Raw genomic sequence first — 23,779 nt, 5'->3', positions numbered from 1 at the left:
TATTGCAAGTTGACGTCCAATATAGGCGATGTTCGCATGAATGTGACTGGACAGAGTAGCAGGAGGCAAGAGACTAACTGCCTTTCTATTGTTGCTAGTGAAGTTCGCAGGTAGCAGTGTAAATTCTTGCAAATGCGATTTAGAAACATGTACATTATCAATGTAACCTGAAGTTCGTATGTCTGTATTAACGTCTTCCCTAATTAATGTATTTCATATTATAGAAGTAAATGTATTCATGCCCCCAAGTATAACGCTGGTGCGACTGTAAGTGCAACATGCCATGGTAACATTTCGTTATTTTGGCAGCAAAAAATTAGCTACGAGAATGCTGCTGTCTTCAGCTCTCTGTGACAAACATGATCGCCTGCTTAATTTCGTTTCTTCCACTTTGTTGTCGACAGTCAAATTACATTCTGATGAAACTCCATGCATTCGCCAATAACGCTCCTAGCCTACAAAAGGGTGGTCAGACGGATATACGGTGTCAAATCGAGAGCTTCTTGCAGGCCGTTGTTCACATGTCTCAGCACTCTGCCTCGCATCCTTGTGTACTTGTGTTGACAATATGGTCGCATTCAGAAGAAACTGCGACATCCAACCAGTGGAAACTGGCCGGAAAACTATTTCCTCTTGGATAACACATCCAATGCAATTTACCGAAAAAGTGTGTATTATTCAGCATGTTTCATTTTCAAGAAACTTCCAGAAGAACTGAAAAACTAAGTTACAAGCCTCAAATAATCAAATGTAATTTGAGTAATTTCCATGTGTCTTACTCTTCCTGTTCTTTTTATCTACGGTGTTCTGTAGCGTGTTTGGTTTAATATTTGCACATCTAAATGGTTAACTATGGTTCGCAAGGTGATTGGATTTACATATCTTCTGGAACGTGAGTTTTACGTTTCACCAAGATCTGTTTGAGAAAGACATTGTCAAACTGAGTGGTTTGATCTTAGAATTCTGTTCAATTGGGTCGTCCTCTTTCCAATATGGGTTTGATGGGGCTGGTGAGATTAGCAGTTTCTCGTTATTTTTTAATTTTCACTTACTTCCGTTTATCGTAAACTGGAAACTTCTCTGCATGTCCGTGATTGCATGATAACAATATAGAATTGTGAGTCCGCCTTGAAGAAAACATCCCGCGCCCGGGTTCCCGGGTTCGATCCCCGGCGGAGTCAGGGATTTTCTCTGCCTCGTGATGACTGGGTGTTGCGTGATGTCCTTAGGTTAGTTAGGTTCAAGTACTTTTGAGTTCTAGGGGACTGATGACCATAGGTGTTAAGTCCCATAGTGCTCAGAGCCATTTGAACCTTTTTTTTTGTGAAGAAAACACTTTTGATCACTTTCCTCTCCAGATTGGTTTCAGCGACAGTATCACCATTATTTGTGGTTTTTCTTTATTCTAAAACTTGCGAAATTAGCACCGTTACAAAACATTACAAAACGTTACTACATGTGGTCTGTTTGGTTCGAAATAATGTATTGTGTGAATAGTTTTATAATTCATTTTTATTTTTCAATCGCTGTATGGTTTCTATGTCTGATGCCGTTTGCTGAATATTTTCTACGTTTGCTGCCGTATTTTGGCCATACAGCATATCATCTGCGCGCGCACGTTAGTCGGCTTGCAGTAGCTCTAGTTTTTGAAAAGTTTCGCTCCGCTTTGCCCTGGTTGTGTTTCCACCCTTCATGTGGTTTCCCAAGTACTGTTTCTTTATCTACATCGACTTCTACGTACATATTCCGCAAGGCCCCATTAGGTGCGTTGAGGAGCGTACCTTGAACAATTATTAATAATTCTATTTCCTGATCGAACAGTCCACAGGTGTACTGCCAGTCCACTGTGTCCAACGGGCACAATATTTTGACGATCAGACAAGCAGCCATCGTCAAGTGTGTTGACGAACTGAACTCCTGAGGGGGAGCGGCTAAGTTATATCCCCTCATTCCACAACCCGTTCCCTCCGCTCTCTGCGTCCATAAGACACAGTGGATGGCAGTACACCTGTGGACTGTTCGATCGGGAAATACGCTGGGAGAAACTGTTCCACTCGCAAATGGAACAACGGAATAACGATTGTCTACATGCCTCTAGTCGAGCCCTAATTTATTTTACCTCGTCTTCTCGATCGCTACGAGAAATGGACGTTGGCCTCTTTGGAATCGTTCCGGTGTCAGGCTCAAATGATTCTCTAAGTTTTCTAAACAGCGTTTGGCAAAGAACGTCGTATTCCCTCCAAGGACCCCACTTTGAATTCACAAAGTATCTGCGTAACACCCGCCTTTTGATCGAGCAAAGCTGCCTCTGAGTTGGTTCACTCTCTTCCTTTTAATCCGAACTGAGGGCGCCCACACACTAGAGCAGTGCGCCCTTGCGGCCTTCGTAGTCGAGGTCGCTAACACAGGGGTGTGCGGTGGCACTCGAGTCGGCAGGAAGCCGGTTCTAATCCCGGTGGTGAATAAAATTTTGATTGCCAGTATTTGGATGGCAAGGGGAGGAGAGGTGGTGGCTGTGAGCGTACAAGCTGTGGCGGGAGTTTAGAGCGGCAGTTTCCCGCCGCAGAGCACGTGGCCGTCGGTTGTTATGGGGCCATGACGAGTGGCTAGCGCTTAGGGAAAAACCCCTCGGAGAAGCTTGGCAGGGGCGCGTATGGCCGTGTTTTCGTGCTTGGAGGAATTTATATGCCAGAGAAAAACTGATAAAAAAAGAACTAAGACTGACACAGAGGTGCAAGTTGGCACTCATGGACAGAAAAATATGTAAAGCTAAATTATCTAGACATGCCACAAAAATATCTAATAGTTTAGAAGTTACTGTTGTTTCAAAAATTGTAAATTTATGAAAATTCAAAAGCTGATATCTCGACAATGCTTTGCCCTATTAATATGAACAAAGTGTTTACGGATGAGGCTAGTAGATTTGCATCGAGTAAACACAGCCGATTTAGCAGGATATGTACCGTTTTTGAATGAGAGGTCGGCATATGGAATTCGATTGAGAGAAACTGTGTTTTTTGGTAGTAAATAAATTTAAAGAGACGAAACTAGCTGCAGCATTCTAAAGTTTAAAGAGGGAGGTGAGTAATTAAATATTTATTTTTATTTGTTTATTTTTGTTTAGTATCAAAAACCCGGGAAAAGCGAAATCACGCCATAAGAACATTGTTTGTGAAGAAACGGTGGCAGATACAATAATTGGACTTTAGATTGTTAGCCGGACGATGTGGCCGAGCGGTTTTAGGCGCTTCAGTCTGGAACCGTGCGACCGCTATGGTCGCAAGTTCGAATCCTGCCTCGGGAATGGATGTGTGTGATGTCCTTACCTAGGTTAGGTTTAAGTAGTTCTAAGTTCTAGGGGACTATATATCATTTATGTATAGAGAGAACAAAGGCGATCCTTATAAACTTCTTCAAATATTCTTGTCTCTGATGAGCACTCACCGTTCAAGACAACGCACTGGAATTTATCACTTAAGAAGGTTTCGAGCCCCTCACATACCTTGGAAGCTATTCCGCATATGCACGACCCATCTTTAACAACGTGTAGTGGGACACTGTGCCAAGCGCTTTCTGGAGACCTAAGAAAATGGAATCCGCTTGCTGCTCTTCGTACGTAGTTCGCAGGACATCGTTTGCATCTTCTCGCTTGATACACTGCCGGAATTGCAACACTCTCAGGGACGGTAGTCTGTGGCTCCAGGGTATAGTTTCTGCATACATAGAGTCTGTAGTGTTAATGATTCATTTGTCACTGTCATAGACGATCAGTCGTCTGCAGACAACTGCTGTGCTGAGTTCAAAAGTGAAAAGTGTCTGCCTAGGGAAACATCTATGGATGTATCGAGGAATGGCTGCCCATGTTGGGCATAAAGTATCGGTGGTGCGGTACAGCTTTCAACAGTGGTCTGTGGAAAATTCCCACACCTGTTGACTAGCTTCTGGGCGCCCGCGTAGCACAGACTCACTGTGCGAACAGCAGCGTCCAACCGAACACCATCCGCGGACAAGATCAGAGCATTTATTCCACTTGCTGTGTCATCAGGAATCACTGGGAACCGTCTGCTTGAAGCAGGACAAGATCACATGTGTCTCAGGCCCGTTTACCACAGTATGTGACGCCATCAAAGCACAGTTACTGCGGTGTCATGAAAGAGTTGACTGCGAATTGGATTGGCACATTGTTCTGTTAAATGATAAGAATAGGTTCTGTTTGCATGCGAATGACGAACACGTTTATGAGGCAGACCTGTCGAGCTGCCTATTCCAGCATACCCGCTCTACTGCCATTTCTTCAGCAGGAAAGAAATGTGCTTTTTCAGCAGGACAACGCACGTCAACAGACGGTTGCTGTGACGCAAAGCGCTCTTCGTAGTGTACAACCACAGCTCTGACCAGGAAGATCGCCAGATCTCTCGCCAATTGAACACGTAAGGGACTTAAGGAAGAGGGAACTCAGTCGTTCTCCAGGCCAATCAAGAACCATGCCTCGGACAATCTACCGCAGTCACCTTTATAGTCGTTTGCATGCGAGAATAGACGTCTGCGTTACCACCAGAGGAGGCACAATGTCTTTTGATGCGACTGTCTTGGCACCCTTTACTGTGACATGCCTGTTTCATTCGTTATCATATACTGCTACTGTCATGAACAACCAGTCACCACACTAAACAATAAAATGATCTTGTCCTTGAGGATGTTGCACCTTTTTTCCTCTACGTAACTGCCATTTTCAGAAGTAATAATAAATTACGTTCCAAATGGTAGCAGCGACATTGAGATGAACGATCATTGTCAAGGACTTTGCTGCACGCCGGGAATTAGGCACGAGGCGCTTATTCGCGTGAATGGGAGACTATGCGGCGCGGCCCGCCCCAGAGCCACACTTGAGCCTCTGCCAAGCCGCCACCTGCTGCTTCCTGCCGACCGCCGTCCACAACACGGCGGACGCTTCCAGCAACGCTGGCCCGGGGGCCTCCTCCTGGCACCTCGCCCATACCACGTGTCTTCCGTAAACCTCTACAACTACGGTATACAAGCGCTCTGTGAACCTGGAGGTACTCTTCCCTAAAACACTACTCTCTCTTTGTTTGTCCAACATGTACAGGGTCGCTAGTTTTACTACGTGTTCAAAAAAAAGTTCAAATCGCTCTAAACATTATGGGACTTAACATCTGAGGTCATCAGTCCGCTAGAACTTAGAACTACCGGGTGATCAAAAAGTCAGTATAAATTTGAAAACTGAATAAATCACGGAATAATGTAGATAGAGCGGTACAAATTGACACACATGCTTGGAATGACGTGGGGTTTTATTAGAACCAAAAAAATACAAATGTACAAAAAATTTCCGACAGATGGCGCTTCATCTGATCAGAATAGCAATAATTAGCATAACAAAGTAAGACAAAGCAAAGATGATGTTCTTTACAGGAATGCTCAATATGTCCACCATCATTCCTCAACAATAGCTGTAGTCGAGGGATAATGTTGTGATCAGCACTGTGAAGCATGTCCGGGGTCATGGTGAGGCATTGGCGTCGTATGTTGTCTTTCAGCATCTCTAGAGATGTCGGTCGATCACGATACACTTGCGACTTCAGGTAACCCCAAGGCCAATAATCGCACGGACTGAGTTCTGGGGATCTGGGAGGCCAAGCATGACGAAAGTGGCTGTTGAGCACACGATCATCACCAAACGATGCGCGCAAGAGATCTTTCACGCGTCTAGCAGTATGGGGTGCAGCGGCGTACTGCATAAACATCGTACGTTCCAGCAGTTGTTTATCAGCCAGGCTGGGGATGATGCGATTCTGTAACATATCGGCGTGCCTCTCAACCGTCACGGTAGCAGTTACAAAACCAGAATCACACATTTCCTCGAAGAAAAAAGGTCCGATAACGGTAGATGTGGTAAATCCAACCCATACCGTGACTTTCTCATCGTGCAATGGAGTTTCCACGACAGTTCTAGGATTTTTGGTACCCCAAATTCTGGAGGTGTGGGCGTTGACGGACCCTCAGAGCGTGAAATGAGCTTCGTCGGTCCACGACACGTTACTCAACCGATCGTCATCTTCCTCCATATTTTGAAACGCCCACACCGCAAATGCCCTCCGCTTCACTAAATCGCCAGGTAACAGTTCATGATGCCGATGGATTTTGTACGGATAGCATCGGAGGGTACGCCTCAGTGCCAACCAAACAGTAGTGTATGGAATGCCGGTGCGACGTGCGACTGCACGATCGCTGATTTCCACGTCCATAGACGAATCCGCTACAGTCTCCCATTTCTTCCTGAACTGTCTCAGCAGCATTACGCCTTGTGCTCGGTCGGCCACTACGGGGTCTAAACAACCCGTGCCTTCGAACTTCGAAATCATTCTCGCCACAGCGGCATTTGTCAACGGACCTTTACCCGTCGAATCCCCTTCCTATGGCGATAGCATCGTAACGCTGAACTAGCACATTCCCCATTCTGATAATACAGCCTCACTAAAAGCGCCTTTTCAGGAAACGTCAACATGCTGCGACTGCTGGCGCATCTGAATCTCTCTCTCATTACAGCTCCTTTTATAGACGATTGTCATGCGCAGTCACTGACGTTTTGCTGTCCAGCGCCATATGTCGGACATTTTGTGAACCTTGTTTTTTTTTTTTGTTCTAATAAAACCCCATGTCATTCCAACCATGTGTGTCAATTTTTACCTCTCTATCTACATTATTCCGTGGTTTATTAAGTTTTCAAATTTATACTGACTTTTTGATCACCCGGTACTTAAACCTAACTAGCCTAAGGACTTCACACACATCCATGCCCGAGGCAGGATTCGAACCTGCGATCGTAGTAGCAGCGGTTTTCCGGACTGAAGCGCTTAGATCCGCTCTACCACAGCGGCCGGTCACTACGATTATCATTCAATAACTAAACAAATAGCTGCGGTTTATTAAATCAAAACGATTTTTGTCTTTTTTCGCGTAATGATGTGCACTAAGTGCGGCTGAGCAGGAAACCTTGGATACAGGGATCTGTAGCTGACAAGTCACTGGGTCTTTGCCTTAAGATTTCACTTATAACCATTTACTGAAAGTCAAATACTTGCGTACATTAATACTTGAACAACATAGCTACAGGAGAGAACAAGTTAATTAGTCAGAAATCTTTAAGATGTAATTGTTAACTGTAGTCACAAAACTCTTTTATCCACTCAGAAATCTTTAAGATAGTTACAAATAAAATAGTTAACATTTAAAGACATGGAAATTGACCAACATCTTGAACACTATTGACATTTACTAACATAGATTTTAAATTCAAATTAAGTGGACTGGTTAAAATCTTTAACGCAATGGATAACTGCAATAAAAAATTTTAAATTAAAAAGACAAGTAAATTGATTGAAATCATTAAAGCGCAACTGACAGTTTAATTAAGGTGCAACCCAAAATGTTCAGGAATAACTTTAGTGATCTGGCCAGATCTTAAAGACAAGATATTACAGTACACGTGTTCGCCCACTGCTTGAATACTGCTCACCGGTGTGGGATCCGTGCCAGATAGGGTTTACAGAAGAGATAGAGAAGATCCAACGGAGAGCAGCGCGCTTCGTTACAGAATCATTTAGTAATCGCGAAAGCGTTACGGAGATGATAGATAAATTCCAGTGGAAGACTCTGCAAGAGAGACGCTCAGTAGCTCGGTACGGGCTTTTGTTGAAGTTTCGTGAACATACTTACACTGAGGAATCAAGCAGTATATTGCTCCCCCCTACATATATTTCGCGAAGGGACCATGAGGATAAAAACAGAGAGATCAGAGCCCACACAGAGGCATACCGACAATGTTTCTTTCCACGAACAATACAAGACTGGAATAGAAGGGAGAAACGATAGAGGTACTCAAGGTACCCTACGCCACACACCGATAGGTGGCTTGCGGAGTATGGATGTAAATGTAGATGTAGACGTTACCGTAGTAATAACTAAGGAAAATGAAGCAGCGGCAGTTGCTCGTGAATGCGGCATACCAGGCCGAAGCCAAACTTCGTAACCAGCACACATGTAAAACTTGCCTGTGAGCCGCACCTTGCACTGGGACGCCTTACAGTACACAGTAGACAATTTATGCTCCGTAACAGACAAAAAATACAGTAAGCTTACGTGCCATGATAAATCAATCATATGCACCGAAATCTTCCTGTACCGTGCTTCACAAGAAATGCTCATAAATACCAAATATGACTTTGTTTTAGCAGACACAAAAAATGTAGTAGTGTACAGATTAATACTGAAGAAAATAATGTACGTCAAGAATTTTCCTGTAACGTGCCTAGCAATAAATGGCTCGTAAATAGCAAAGGGATTCAATTCTAGCAAACGCAATAAGGTAACAGTGCACGGTTTAATAATGAAGCAAATCATGTACACTTGCTCTAACGTCTCTCGCAAGAACTGGCGCGTACATATCAAAAGTGATTCAGTTTTACGCAATATAAAACAATTACATTGGACAGTTTAATATTGTCCAAGATGCTACTGCAGGTGGGTGTAAAATGAATGTGCGCAACAGAAAATAACAAACGCTGATATGATGATTTCGCCCTGTCTGACTACCCCCTGGAGCAGATATTAGGATCTCTTAATTCTCTTTCATATACACTCCTGGAAATTGAAATAAGAACACCGTGAATTCATTGTCCCAGGAAGGGGAAACTTTATTGACACATTCCTGGGGTCAGATACATCACATGATCACACTGACAGAACCACAGGCACATAGACACAGGCAACAGAGCATGCACAATGTCGGCACTAGTACAGTGTATATCCACCTTTCGCAGCAATGCAGGCTGCTATTCTCCCATGGAGACGATCGTAGAGATGCTGGATGTAGTCCTGTGGAACGGCTTGCCATGCCATTTCCACCTGGCGCCTCAGTTGGACCAGCGTTCGTGCTGGACGTGCAGACCGCGTGAGACGACGCTTCATCCAGTCCCAAACATGCTCAATGGGGGACAGATCCGGAGATCTTGCTGGCCAGGGTAGTTGACTTACACCTTCTAGAGCACGTTGGGTGGCACGGGATACATGCGGACGTGCATTGTCCTGTTGGAACAGCAAGTTCCCTTGCCGGTCTAGGAATGGTAGAACGATGGGTTCGATGACGGTTTGGATGTACCGTGCACTATTCAGTGTCCCCTCGACGATCACCAGTGGTGTACGGCCAGTGTAGGAGATCGCTCCCCACACCATGATGCCGGGTGTTGGCTCTGTGTGCCTCGGTCGTATGCAGTCCTGATTGTGGCGCTCACCTGCACGGCGCCAAACACGCATACGACCATCATTGGCACCAAGGCAGAAGCGACTCTCATCGCTGAAGACGACACGTCTCCATTCGTCCCTCCATTCACGCCTGTCGCGACACCACTGGAGGTGGGCTGCACGATGTTGGGGCGTGAGCGGAAGACGGCCTAACGGTGTGCGGGACCGTAGCCCAGCTTCATAGAGACGGTTGCGAATGGTCCTCGCCGATACCCCAGGAGCAACAGTGTCCCAAATTTGCTGGGAAGTGGCGGTGCGGTCCCCTACGGCACTGCGTAGGATCCTACGGTCTTGTCGTGCATCCGTGCGTCGCTGCGGTCCGGTCCCAGGTCGACGGGCACGTGCACCTTCCGCCGACCACTGGCGACAACATCGATGTACTGTGGAGACCTCACGCCCCACGTGTTGAGGAATTCGGCGGTACGTCCACCCGGCCTCCCGCATGCCCACTATACGCCCTCGCTCAAAGTCCGTCAACTGCACATACGGTTCACGTCCACGCTGTCGCGGCATGCTACCAGTGTTAAAGACTGCGATGGAGCTCCGTATGCCACGGCAAACTGGCTGACACTGACGGCGGTGGTGCACAAATGCTGCGCAGCTAGCGCCATTCGACGGCCAACACCGCGGTTCCTGGTGTGTCCGCTGTGCCGTGCGTGTGATCATTGCTTGTACAGCCCTCTCGCAGTGTCCGGAGCAAGTATGGTGGGTCTGACACACCGGTGTCAATGTGTTCTTTTTTCCATTTCCAGGAGTGTATATATATATATATATATATATATATATATATATAATGTTTATGCATGGTTACCAAAGAACGTTGAAGGACGGAGTTCAAATAACGTCTCATCGTAAGTATAGGCAGAAGAAGTGCTCTCAGTTATTGAATGCTGCCTACTCAACGACGACTTCCAACCCGGAGGTGAAGTCCAGAATCGTATAGGTTCGCAACAGTACAGTGGCTGAGAGCAAAGACAGCAAGTCCATCTGTACCATCAAAGCTGATACCGAGCGACCGTCACATACGGGCGCTCACAACGAAAGACCTCGTCTATCCACCGCTGGCTTTCCAGCAAGGTTCAAATGGCTCGGAGCACTATGGTACTTAACTGCTGAGGTCATCAGTCCCCTAGAACGTAGAACTACTTAAACCTAACTAACCTAAGGACATCACACATATCCATGCCCGAGGCAGGATTCGAACCTGCGACCGCAGCGGTCGGGCGGTTCCAGACTGTAGCGCCTACTACCGCTCGGCCACTGCGGCCGGCTTTCCAGCGAGGCTCGGCTCCCTATCCTCGTAACTCCGGAAAAGAATCACATTCCCGAAACCACGGAATATTCTCCCTCTCTACAGATTCTTCCGAACGCCGACCAGCCATATTTTATTCTTTTGTCGTACAGCGTGGAAAGTTTGCGAGGAAGAACCTATACTCTTACAATGGTGCGCTTCTTAGTAAAAATCCTTGGAGACAACCCAGCCTGCGTGGTTTCCGATGTGCCGCTTCTTCGTTCCTCTCACCTGCGTCCAAGATTTACAGAGTTCCCGGTTATTCTTCTGGTCCTGCTACAATAGCGGCCGCCCGTCACCCTATTGTGCTCCAGAGCTCAGGTGCCACGACGTCCGTCAAGCTGCTACATGTGTTTAAGCAGGACCACCACCTGTGCGGGCCATCCCAGAACTTGAGTCCTTCATCTCCACTGGGGTTCCAACCTCTACTAGTACAGGCAATCATTCATTAAGCCTTTCTGTTAATGAAGACATTCCGGCTCCTTTCATGGAATAAGCGTTAACAATTATTTACAAGGCGTACGTGACAACGTCAGTCTCCTTTAAATATTCATACATACGATGTACAACTTATCAAATGATACCTAATTGTGGTTGTAGTTCACGGCAAAGTATGTGGATGAGTGCTTGTAAGGTGCGAAATTATAGCCACCTTACAACTGAATCGAATCACGGCCTCAATAACTGGCCTAACGACCACGAGACACGCACTCAGTCAATGGAACAGAACCGTTACGACGTAAGCTGAATTTTTACTTTTCTTTGGAGGATTTAAAGTTGAGTAGCACCACAGCCGACCGCGTATCCTACAAAAATGTTTTAGATACAGTCTGTACAAGGGCACTTAAACTTGTCTATGTTGACAGCCAAAGTAACAGCTGGAGGCAACTTTGTGTTTAGAGGAAACAGAAAAATCTGGCAGATGCTCACCAACTTCTGATGAACAAGACGGCCATTAGGGCCACCGCCCTCGGCTTAATGCAGAGACCACGCCCGGCACCACGCCCTTCCTCGTTCAGACGCGGGTATCTTTGTTCTGCGGTGCTCGTCCTCGTTCACGCCGACAACAGCGCTACACCTCCTCCGCAGGTGCCTCTGTCTTGCACCGCGCTGCCTCAGGGAGGATCACGTCAAGCGTCCAAGATGGCTGCCAGGCACCAGCATCGAGCGCGCTCCGTCCAGCCCGCAGCTGTCACAACCTTCACAATCCGAGCTTGCGCACGGCTTAAGAAGAGCATCCATTTTGCCCCGCGCGCCCTCTCGCGACGACAGACTGCTCAAAGAGTCTGAAACGAAGCTGACAATAGATAGATCTAAACGGAACGTACCAATAATCACTGCGAAATTCTACGCACTTGTCCCATCTTCTTACTAGTCTTATCCCCTCAGCGAAGTATTCATTACCTTGACATCGAAACTAGTTTCGTACTTTTTTCTTTACCTGTTAGTTGTAGTTGAACTTGATGCCACGCAACTAGTCTTTCATAGGATCAACCAGATAACAATCCGAAGGTCAAAAAAAAAAAATGGTTCAAATGGCTCTGAGCACTACGGGACGTAACTTTTGAGGTCATCAGTACCCTAGAACTTATAACTACTTAAACATAACTAACCTAAGGATATCACACACATCCGTGCCCGAGGCAGGAGTCGAATGTGCCACTGCAGCAGTCGCGCGGTTCCGGACTGAAGTTCCTAGAACCGCTCGGTCACAGAGATCGGCCTTCCGAAGGTCTATAAGTAGCTCGCCACTATCCTCGCCGGCTGTTTGCAATGTCAGCAGTGATGTATAAGATCGAGCATTATTACAGAGATACTTCGTAAGCCACCGTACGGTACGTGGCGGAGGGTACCCTGTTTTTTGACGTGCTTCCCAATCGTGCCCGAGCAGTATAAGCTGCAGACAGTCAGTGCGTTGGTCCTCCCAATTAAAAATATCGAACCGTGGCAATAGGCACTCCAACGGTGAATGATTAACATGATTTTATAGGACAATAGACCCAAACATTCATCATCTTTGCTGTTGAAATTTGTTTTGGTGTCAGGGTGATTGCGAAATTACTCTTCTTTACGATGAACGTTAAAATCTCTGGAACCTACCCTGCAGAAGTCTTACCGTATTTTAATTTCTTTGGGGTGAGAGACCGAGTTGTGCCCACGCTTACTGGACATTTCCTACAATGTGTTCAATTTTAAGTCGTCAGTATTCCATAAGTCAATAGAAACGAGCCCTCATCGGGGAGTTCGTCACCGCTACGGGACTCCCGGAGCGGGTCTCTTCGGTTACGCTTTTGAGGCCGCTTTTAAACTTTTTCAGCCATGCGTAAAAACTCGTTCGTTTCGTGCAACTACTGCTTATTGTTTGCTCACCCGAGAGCATATTTAATACTTCCGATGGTTGTACACTCTGCGGAAGTACGAAATGGACTACAGAACGCTCCCCTTCAGAAGTAGTTTCTTCGCGTGGACTCGCTATCGCAACTACGACCTTAGACGGTATGTTTATGTAATGTTTATGCAAGGTTGCCAATTCTTAGACGGCATTTATAAGAAAGAGTTTGCGCAAGGTTTCTAATAACAAAAATTTTCAATTTCCAGAATTAGGATTTGCTTCCGTTATATATGTGTGTGTTTCATCATATATAGCCAATCGGTTACATAAACTTTATTGTAATAAGTCTTGACCACGTTTCGGTACCACTAACGGTATCTTCTTCAGAAAGAATAATGACCTTTCTAGACTCTGAGAAGCTCATCTGCAGAAACCAGCACGGTTTTAGGAAACAGCGGTCATGCGAGACACAGCTGGCCCTCTTTGTGCATGAAATACAGTAGGCTCTAGATATAGCTTCCAGGTTGATGCCATATTTCTCGACTTTCGAAACGCGTTCGACTCAGTTCCGCACTGTCGCTTGCTACAAAAAGTGCACGCTTACGGTCTATGCGATGACATACGCACGGTTAAATAGAAAGTTTTCTAACGGACAGGGAGCAGTATGTCGTCCTGAACGGGGTCACTTCAACAGATGCAAGCGTAACTTCAAGTGTGCCCCACGGCAGCGTAATAGGTCCTCTGCTTTTTACGATTTACATAAACGATCTGGTTGATGGTATTGACATCGGCCTTAGACTGTTTGCCGATGATGCTGTAGTCTACAGGAAAGTAGTATCACACGAAAGTTGTGTACAAATCAATGAGGATTTGTAGAAAATAAATGCGTGGTGTAATGACTGGCAGTTGTCTCTCGATGTTAGTAAGTGTAACCTACTGCGTATAACAAGGCGAAAATCCCCACTAATGTACGAGTACAAAATAAATGCCCAGTCTTTGGAAGCGGTAACGTCCGTCAAGTATCTGGGTGTGACTATTCGAAATGATCTCAGATGCCGGGCGCGGTGGCCGAGCGGTTCTAGGCGCTACAATCTGGAACGTATTATCGCTCTGGCATTGTCAGGATGTGCAGACCTCAATCGCCATTTTCTCAAAACAGACATAAATTATGCTAAACAAGTTATTGGTTGAATACCATAAGCAACTAACAGGTGATTTAAGACTACTCTGGACGAGGATCCTGGGTGGCAGAGACAATTTAACTAGTGGAGTGAGTCAAGTACTCTGGCCCTAAAAATGTGGATAATGCAATCTGAATTGATCTGACGCTGAGCAGACTTTGACTGATCAAATCTACTGAAGTTTCTCTACAGAGGTGCAGCTGAGAGCAAGTGGCGATTGAGGTCTGCACACCCTGACAATGAGAGTGCGGCAGTACGTTACCCTGTTTTCTTCGTGCGGTGATGTAACTTGCAGCTGGCGAGATGTGTACGGTAGAGGGGACATGTGAAGGCAGCAACTATGAATCCATAGCAGCCACGACAGAAATGCAAAAGTCTCATGGCCTAGTGGTCAGGCAGAAGGATCGCAATCTACTCTCCACCAGAGCCCTGAAATCACGGTAGATTTCAGTGAGTGACACCCATTCGCTGATCGTACCAAGCACCATTTTGGCTCATTTATACGACAGAGCACACAAGGATACCAAACGTCAAGACTGGTAAACCAAAAACGAATAAGTGTGCCCTCGGCAAATGAGCAGTCCGAGACATTGGATGTCACACTGCCGGTACAGTAAGAACTTTACCATAGGCTCCTGAGTCCAAACCACTCGCAAGTGAAGTCAGTCTCAGGACAGGTCCCAAGAACCAACCACACATGCCAGAGCTTCGACCAGAAGTGCTTACTAGACCAAAGTCCCGCAACCGAGTGCCTCGCACCTCTCCAGAAAAAAAAAAAAAAATCAGTTTTCCCTCAAAGTGCACGAACGGCACTGCTTTCACTCCATCTTGAGCCAATCACATTGATCTAGGGGGGCTAAATTTCACCTCCCACACGACAGCACAAACTCATGTCGGACCAGGGCAAGAGTTAAGAAACGTGTGTCTCTGAAAAAAAGAAACCGCTAATTATTGGCTTTTTTGCAGAGGGTGAAGATGATTTTTCCCAAGTCATGTCTCCTCCCACAGCAACAAGCGAACAGATACAATCTCAAAGATCTTTATCTAAATCGCTTCTGCCTTGGAGCTTGTTAGTCCTAGCTATGAGGTGTAATAAAGATCTCCAAACGTTTCTCAGACACTGGATTTTTCTTATACAACCGAGGCGGCTGGGGGAAGTGGTTAACTGGCCAATTTGCATTTTGGAGATCTTTGGAGGCTTTTCCCCAATTTAACTCTCGTACCATTGAAAAGATGAATGAAATAAGTATTAGTGTCAATGGTGTTGCGAAACAGCTGAAATCATTAAAATTGAACATAGCTCCAGGGCCCGATGGAATCCCTGTCAGGTTTTATATCGAATTCGCAGCTGAGTTAGCTTCTCTTCTAACTATAATCTATCGTAGATTTCTAGAACAGAAAACCGAGCCCAGGTCTTGGAGAAAAGGACAAATCACACCCGTCTTTATTTTACGAGCTTCTGAGCTATATTACAACAGTGTGCTTGCTTAGGCTATGTTATCGAACGACTATCAGGATGATAGTCACGGACCACGCTTTGTTTGGCTATGATTCTGATTTGAGATCGGATGTAGCAGGCCGATACGACGTTTTTTTTTCAGATCCACGTTATGGAACACGTGTTTGTATCTCTGTGCTGAGGATACCACGTGAATCATGCGACATTAATCTAACTGTTCTCTGTAGAATCCTTGTGCATTTTGAGACCTAATAATATTCCCGAAACTAAAAGTAAATCTTGTGTCTTCCTTGTTACTTCGTTACTTTCATCAATTTAAATGAAAAGTGATGTCAGTACGGAGTAACCATAAGTCTTGCTCTAACGTCTTATGCAAAGGTAACTACAAGTATATTCTTTAATTCGGTTGATGGTTCAATTGAAGCCACTTTTGCTCCGAGCAATTAATTCATATAACAAGTCTTTCTTAGTATTAGTAAATCATTTGCAGATTTAGGAAGGTGAGTTTGCTTCCAGAGTTTCTATGTAGCTCGTGTTTTGTCGCCTCATTATTATGTTCCGTGATAGCGCTATATTCCCGGGTCACCGTAGTGAATAGTAGACCATTTCAGATTACAAGAGAATTTCCATTGCGTTATGCATGAGTGTCTGTGATCAATTATTCCTGACGATAGTCAGATAGCGTAACATTATTTCTTTGGGTTTTGTTCATATGTAAAGAGTGCATCTTTAGTCAAGGCAGTTTCCATGGAACTTTGATGTCCACTGCAACTATCGAAGTCGCATCTAAACCGCATACAAATTTGATCATGTATTCTTCTTAGTGATCTTCACATGCACAATAAGCGAAGCTTCTTTATTTGCTATCCTGCCTGACACTGCAATTTAACGGTCAGAAATGTAATACACGTTGTCAGGAGAGTCTTTGCTCACATCTGTGTACAATTTATTCCTTTCACCTGAATTTTATTGCTCTAGACTATGGGTGATACTTTCTAATATTTCTGTCTCTAAGTGACTTTGGTCTGTTACACCCTTTCGCCGTTCTAGGAAATCTATCTGTTGCCTGATTGTAGCTCTTTATATTATATCACGTTCTGAAACGATACTTTATTATGTTTCAGCCTTGACTGTCCGTTACCTGACCAGGCGATATATAGGCGAATATCGGTCTGATACTGGTAAGTGACTAATACTTCACGTAAATAACATTCAGATTGTTTTATTCTTTTTCGAGGTAGATCACATGCTCATTTCAAGCTGCATATTTAGCTATTGTAAGGAAAATAATTTAACAAGGAAGTTAATACATTCCTGCACAGATACTTGAAAAAATTCTCTTTGTTTTCCGTTGTAACTGAGCACCATTCCAGTAAATACAGAGTTACTAATTGGAAACATAACAGACGGATTACGCAGGTCTTACAACAGTATAGAGCTTTTAGGTCAATATTTTCGTTGAAACTTTTAGGTTTGTACTTCCCGCAGGCTCTGCCTACAACTTTTTTTTTAAAAAAAATGAACGCATCTGCTGGTTTCCTGAAATTCAAGACTGTGGTGCCGAAATGTTGTTCGATTTCACTGATTTACCTTTGTCTTACTAGGGTGTGAATCGTTCATGTATGTGAGAAGATGTTTCATTCTTTCATTTTTTTTAATATTACCAAAACCACGAAACCTTCGACTGAAGAATATACACAGTGATGTCATATGAACAAGAGGTCACAAGCCGTTTCTGAATTTACACTATATGTGACAAAGGTAATCCTTCCCAATACGATTCGAAATGTAGCGGTATCTTGTTGTTTATGGACATATGTAAGAGGATGTCGCTATATAAACAAAATCTATCCATGCTAGCACTAATTGCAATTTATTTCCGGAAATATTTTAATATATAGTTTTGTTCAAATTCTATGATTCTTCCTTAACCTTTCTCGAGGAGACCAAGAGGAGATTGAGAGTTGGGACAATAACAACAGCAGTTCGAAGAATTCCGCTATACAAGGGAGAGAAAGTCCGGTGTTAAGTCTCCCGCTGTTAAGAGACCAACGCTACCGGGGGCAGTTCGTGGAATACTGGCGTAAGTAACAACTCACCCGTTCGTCCTTCAAGCCTCATTCAGTTGTGGGATTACGTCTGCCTTGTTAGAGGCGGTAGGTACAGAAATCAGGATGGCGATACACCGAACGAAGCATCTACTCTTAACGAAGCTGTGGCGGCCGTAGGCAGAGATTTTATCCGCTTTACTTCGCTTTCTTTCACCGTAGATAATGAGAACCCTTCATCGTAGTTTATGGGTAATGTCGTACCTTATTTGTCACTTCTACTGTTGGCAAGCTGCAGTCAATATTATAAACAGTTAAAGTAAAAAGCAGCGGGTACAGGAAAACACAAACGCTTCAGTGTGTTTATTATAATCGATTATGTTGTAAATGAATTCTGCACCTGAACAACTTAGACTTTCATTTTTCACAACTTACTTGTCACTTGTTCGCAGTAAAGATTTACTTTTATATCACAGGCTGACAGCTTTGTTAATTAGTAGTAGGAGAAATTTTGTCCTTGAAGCACATCTGTTATAGCAAATATTCCGATATTCATTGAATTATTACATATTTACGTACTCTGGCTCTGAGCACTATGGGACTTAACATCTATGGACATCAGTCCCCTAGAACTTAGAACTACTTAAACCTAACTAACCTATGGACATCACACAAAACCCAGCCATCACGAGGCAGAGAAAATCCATGACGCCGCCGGGAATCGAATCCGGGAACCCGGGCGCGGGAAGCCAGAACGCTACCGCACGACCACGAGCTGCGGGCTTACGTACTCTGCTTCGTACTTTTTCGGTTCTTCGAGATCTTACGCATGTTTTTGATTGCTACCTCACCGAAGCTATGAATGCTTTCGTGGAACAATTTGTAGTCAAATATCGATTTATAGACACTTCAGTGACAATTTTTGCAGCGTTCACGTTAGCTGTTTGACTTTAGCCTTAAGCAGAAAAAAATCTATCTACATGTCTCTCTGGTCTTTTAGTAAAGAAAATGGTCGTATGGTTAATACTGACTTGAGAAATTAAATTTATGTTTCAGTAAAGATTCGATTAGTATCTGTAAAACAGTTATTGCTGAACACAGCTTCAACGAGAAAGAACTATAAAGCAATAGATCGCTTGAGTATTGCCCTCGAAAGAACGTCAGAATTTACTTACTGTTCTGATTTTACGGATACTCCAAAAGATAGCAGGAAAAATATTTTTAAAATGCAGACTGGTTAACAGGTAGGAGGCGAAAAGAAAAAAATATTAGTTTACTTTGACATTTTTTGACACCGAGGTAGGGGCAGTGCCATCCAATTCGGACGAAGTTGGCAAGCTGCTGCAGCTCCGCAGACTTATGCTTGAAGTGACAATGTATTCGATGCTACGAATGCGATATACCTAACATTTTACAGAATCTGTACATTGAGCAAGCAGTAAGGGAAAATCAAGTTGAAATCTGGAAAGAAAATAGAAGCTGAAGCAGCGATTTTTTTTTTATTTTTTTTTAATTTTTTTATTTTTTTTAGATTTGTCGGTCACTGTGTACTGTCACAGACGACAGATAACTTCGACGATTAGTTAAACAGAATGGTCAGTATCTTTCAAAGCCAAAAACAAAAGTAAAATAAATATTATTGAATTTAGTCGAATCAAAATAAGTGATGCTGACACTATTAGATTAGCAAATTAGCTACTAAAAGTAGTAGAAAAGTTTTGCTATTTAGGCAGCAAAATAACTGCCTATGGCCGAAGTAGGGACGATACAAAAAGCATACTTTGTGAAAATGGACATTTGTGAAACTCGAAGTGAAGTGTTTGGAACTGTTCTCTGAAGGTATCTGTGTGGACTGTAGCCTTGTGCGCAGTGCAGCATTGATGATGAACAATACAGACAGGAAAAGAACAGAAACTTTTTAAAAAGTGTGCTACTGAGAGTTACTAAAGATGACGGGGCTGTATTGGTTAACTAATGAAGAGTTATTGAAGCTAATCGGAGAGAAAAAAATTTATGGCGCAACTTGAATAAAGGCGATGATAGGATAACTGGTAATGAGGGGAAGAGTGTGTGTGCGGATTTGGGGTAAAAATTGTAAAGAGAGACCTGTGCTTCAATGTACTAAGCCGGTTTAAATGAATGTAGGCTGCAATAGCTATGTAGAGGCTTCTGAAGGATGAAGTAGCAAGGAAAGCTGAATCAAACCAGCCTTCGGACTGAAGTCCTTGGTTTAGGTCCGCCGAATTGTGTGCAGTTTAATTAGCTCAGGAATTTCGAAGATTTAAAGTGGCACATGAAGTATATACAACGCCAGAAATCAAAATGCTCCTGTCGTAGAACAAAAAAGGGACGAATATGTCCTGGCCCCTTTAAGGATGTAAAAACTGGGAACTAGTTTTTCAACTCATCTGGAAGCTCCAAACAAAGTCTTTTAAATCAAAACATCTTGAAAAAAAAATTGGAAATTTGTGGTAAGGTCTTATGGGACCAAACCGCTGCGGTCATCGGTCCCTTAGCATACCTACTACTTAATCTAACTAACTTACGCTAAGGACAACAAACGCACCCATGCCCGAGGGAGGACTCGAAACTTTTTTACCCGTTACGCTTATGCTCTTCAGTCATATGATATTATAGGCCAATTTTGCTTACTATGTGTGGTGAAGCTGCTGGGGAGCTAGGCTTAACTCGTACGAAAGCAAGAAAATGTCAAAATGTTTTGATTTAAATGTCTTTGAAAATAAATCGAAAAGTTAGTTTCCTTCTTTACATCACCAACTTTGGCTGGGGCACATTCGCCTTTTTGTGTGCTGCGACAGGAGCATTTTTCATTCTGGTAGTGCACATAGTTCATGCACCACTTAAATCTTCGAAAAATGATAGGAGCTTTGGAACCATGTTGCATATATTGTGACAATGGATACGGCTTTCACTGAAAAACAGGAAAACCATTAATTACATGCATTTTTCCACATTTCTGCAAAATCTGAACCGATTCGCACAAGTTTGAGACATATAAGCGGCTCGCTTAAATAAATTCACCAAAAACGTGTTGTTCGCACGTAAAATCCGAATAAACCTAGATTTTTGCGGGGGAGTTTTTAATTTTACCGTAAAAATGCACTTTCTATTTATCTGATTCATTTGAACCGTTTTCTGCGTGTTCTACGCACGTGGGAACGAATTTTACGTGTTAGGTTTAGCTCGACTACAAACCATCGTATCTCAATAAAGGTTAAAGATTGTTGGGAAAAAAACTTAGTTTTGACTTCATCCATTTTTCTGCCTTAGCGCAAAGTTTGAGCCGACTGGTACAAGTTTAAAATATAGAAGTGGCACGCTTCAAAGAGCTCCCAGAAAAACTTGTTTTTTGCTCTTAAAATCCAAACGAAGCAACGTTTATTCAAACAGTTAAAACTTATCAGATCAAGGTCCGATACACCGGTGGACCAAAAGTTTAAGATCAAGATCCAACACAGACGTGGACCAGATTTTAACCATCAGTCGCGCTTCAGTACGGAATTCTTTCAGGCAGACTGTCTTTGCACGCAAAATCCGAACGTGGGTAATTGTTTACGTCCTTAAAATCCGAACTGTGTACATGAAAATAGTACCAATAGCTGAGTATTAATTTCAGTCCAATTAAAATCTTTTGCAAAAGAAATTAAATTCGTTCAATTTGCCTGATCACTAGCTTCAGTTTGTCGTTCTAATCTTTCTTATTACACTGTAACATGGCGACAGTAAGGCAGATGTCCGAATGGCTATACAAATGGCAGCTGGTCCGGGATAAACGAAAAACCTTTTCCCGCAGGTTCCTAGCTTATATAGGAACTAAGCATTAACATCTTGGTCCCCCGCCCGCCCCCGAACCACATGGCCATTTCATACGCACCTGTTCCAGCGCTGTATAGATGCTTCGTAAGGTGAAGCAGTTGAGCAGGAATGCTGATGTGCGGAGACTTTGGTACAGCGTGTACCATCTTGGTGTGAAACCTACCGTGATTCTTGCGCAGGAAGGCAACCCTCTGCATTGCTGCTCTTGCGAGGACGAATAGCGTCAATATGCCCACCAAGGCAGGGGTAGTTGAGCGGCTGCACAGCCCTGGTCTCGACCAGCTGCCCTCCAGGTCAGAAGGCTGACTAATGCTGAAGGGGTCCCAGTGTGGCCCACCAGCTGGAAGGCGCTAATTCCACAGCGGCAGACTTTGCGCCAGCAGTAGGACCGCAGTTAGTGGATGACAGTTCTCAAGTTGGCTGCTTGCATGACCACGCGGATCCGACAATAAGCGTAGTCCTCCTTTCACACATAGTGTTGCCAGTTTTCAGAAGTACCACCCTCACCAGTGCCTCATAGTTGGGAACGGAGACGTACGCTTGACAGGCACCGAAAGCGGCAGCGCGGATACCCAGCTGATCCAGTTATAGTCGCCTGCTAGGCAACGCCTTCAGTGGCTTCGACTACGAGCGCCCTCTTACGTTGCGATATAGGATGTCCATCATCAGCTACATGGCCCAGTCTCAGAGACAACCTTCCACAGTCTTCAGTCTTAGTCTTCGAGAGTTCGCTCGTGCATTAGTAGTGGGGAGAGGGGGGGGGGGCTAATACTAAATGCTCGTTAGTTACTTCTTGTGATCGCTTGACTTTATTGTTGTTTGTTCTTTTGTAAAGTTTATTTACAGTGCTTGGCGAAAGTTATAATTAAAACTTCTGTTTACTGTATTTACGTGTTCGCTGATCATTTCTGCTCCTGAGCAGATTCCCCCCCCATGACAGCTGCTGCACCACTCTGTAGCCCACCTCCCCTTTTCGTTGTGTATGAAGCAGTACACAACAAGTATTTATACCGGTTCAGTATTACCTGTTGTGCCGAAGCATTTCTTCCAACTACGTACACCACGAAAGGCCCATATCTCTGAGGCCTGCCAATGCGGAAGACTGCTGTATAAACGTTATTGAGTAGCTGACCCCTACCTAGCTCGACTTGGTATGCGGAAATCGACTGGCGGCATTGCTCATCTGACATGTTTTGGTCCACTCTACGCTCACATACACTGATTAGCCAAACCAGTGAGACCACTGCCCACCACAACGTTGGATTCCGGCTGCTGGCGTTGCGGACACGTGACGCAGTAACAAAAATATGTAAGAAGAGTATACCTGGACGTAGGATCACACGGTCGAAGTTATGGGCTGCGAATGCGGAAATCCATTGAGTAAGCGACCTTCGCAAAGGGCAGATTATTATTACGCAGAGCCTGTGAACGAATATCTCGAAAACGGAGAAGCTGTCGAATGTTCACGTGCTACTGTCTTGGGTATCTACAGAAAGAGGAACAAGGACAGTGAAACTACCACTAGGTGCTAAATGGTTGGATGTCCACGACTCTTCCCAGAACGTGGGGTTCGGAGGTTTGCCTACTCCGTAAAGCAGGATAGATGGTGATCTGTGGCATCCCTGCCGAAAGAGCACAATTCTGGCGAACGCACGAGTGTTTCGGAGCACATCGTTCAAATGTTCAAATGTGTGTGAATTTCTAAGGGACCAAATTGCATAGGTCATCGGCCCTAGACTTACACACTACTTAAACTAAGTTATGCTAAGAACAACACACACACACACACACACATGCCCGAAGGAAGACTCTAACCTGCGCCGGGAGGGGCCCCGCAGTCAGTGACATGGCGCCTCTAACCGCGCGGCCCCTCTGCGCGGCGCACATCGTTCATCGTACATTGTTGAAGATGGAGCTCCGCAGCAGACCACCCTTACGTGTTCACATGTTGACCCAACGGTACCGTCAATTACGATTACAGTGGGCACGGGACCACCAGGATTCGGCCGTCAGTAAATGGAAACGTGTCTGTGCTTCGGATGAAACATATTTTTGCTATGCTAGGTCGATGGACATCTAAACAAACGCCGCCATGAGGTGAACGGCAGCTCGGAACGCGCAGTGCGCCATGGACGCATGCTGGTAGGAGCAGTATTATGCTATGAGAGACATACTCCTGCTCTTGCATGGTACCTGTGGTAGTAATTTAAGACATGCTGACAGCTGAAAACTACCTGCATCCCTTGATGTTTGATGTCTCCTCCGACGGTGATGTCATCTTTCGGCATTAGAATTGTCCGTATGTCGGAG

General features: G+C 44.5%; 1 protein-coding gene across 1 annotated transcript in view; it reads left to right on the top strand.

Annotated features, from left to right (window-relative positions):
- Window positions 1-23,779, top strand: part of LOC124593808 (ras-related and estrogen-regulated growth inhibitor-like) — a 128,597-nt gene that overhangs the window by 23,837 nt on the left and 80,981 nt on the right. The window contains exon 3 of the mRNA XM_047132155.1: window positions 16,709-16,765. Within this exon, the coding sequence (XP_046988111.1) occupies window positions 16,709-16,765 (57 nt within the window). The remainder of the gene's footprint in view (window positions 1-16,708; window positions 16,766-23,779) is intronic.

The sequence above is a fragment of the Schistocerca americana genome, chromosome 2 (genome assembly GCF_021461395.2).
Source record: "Schistocerca americana isolate TAMUIC-IGC-003095 chromosome 2, iqSchAmer2.1, whole genome shotgun sequence".
NCBI lineage: Eukaryota > Metazoa > Arthropoda > Insecta > Orthoptera > Acrididae > Schistocerca > Schistocerca americana.
The sequence above is the reverse complement of the archived record's forward strand: the minus strand, read 5'-3'. Positions and strand labels throughout refer to the sequence as shown.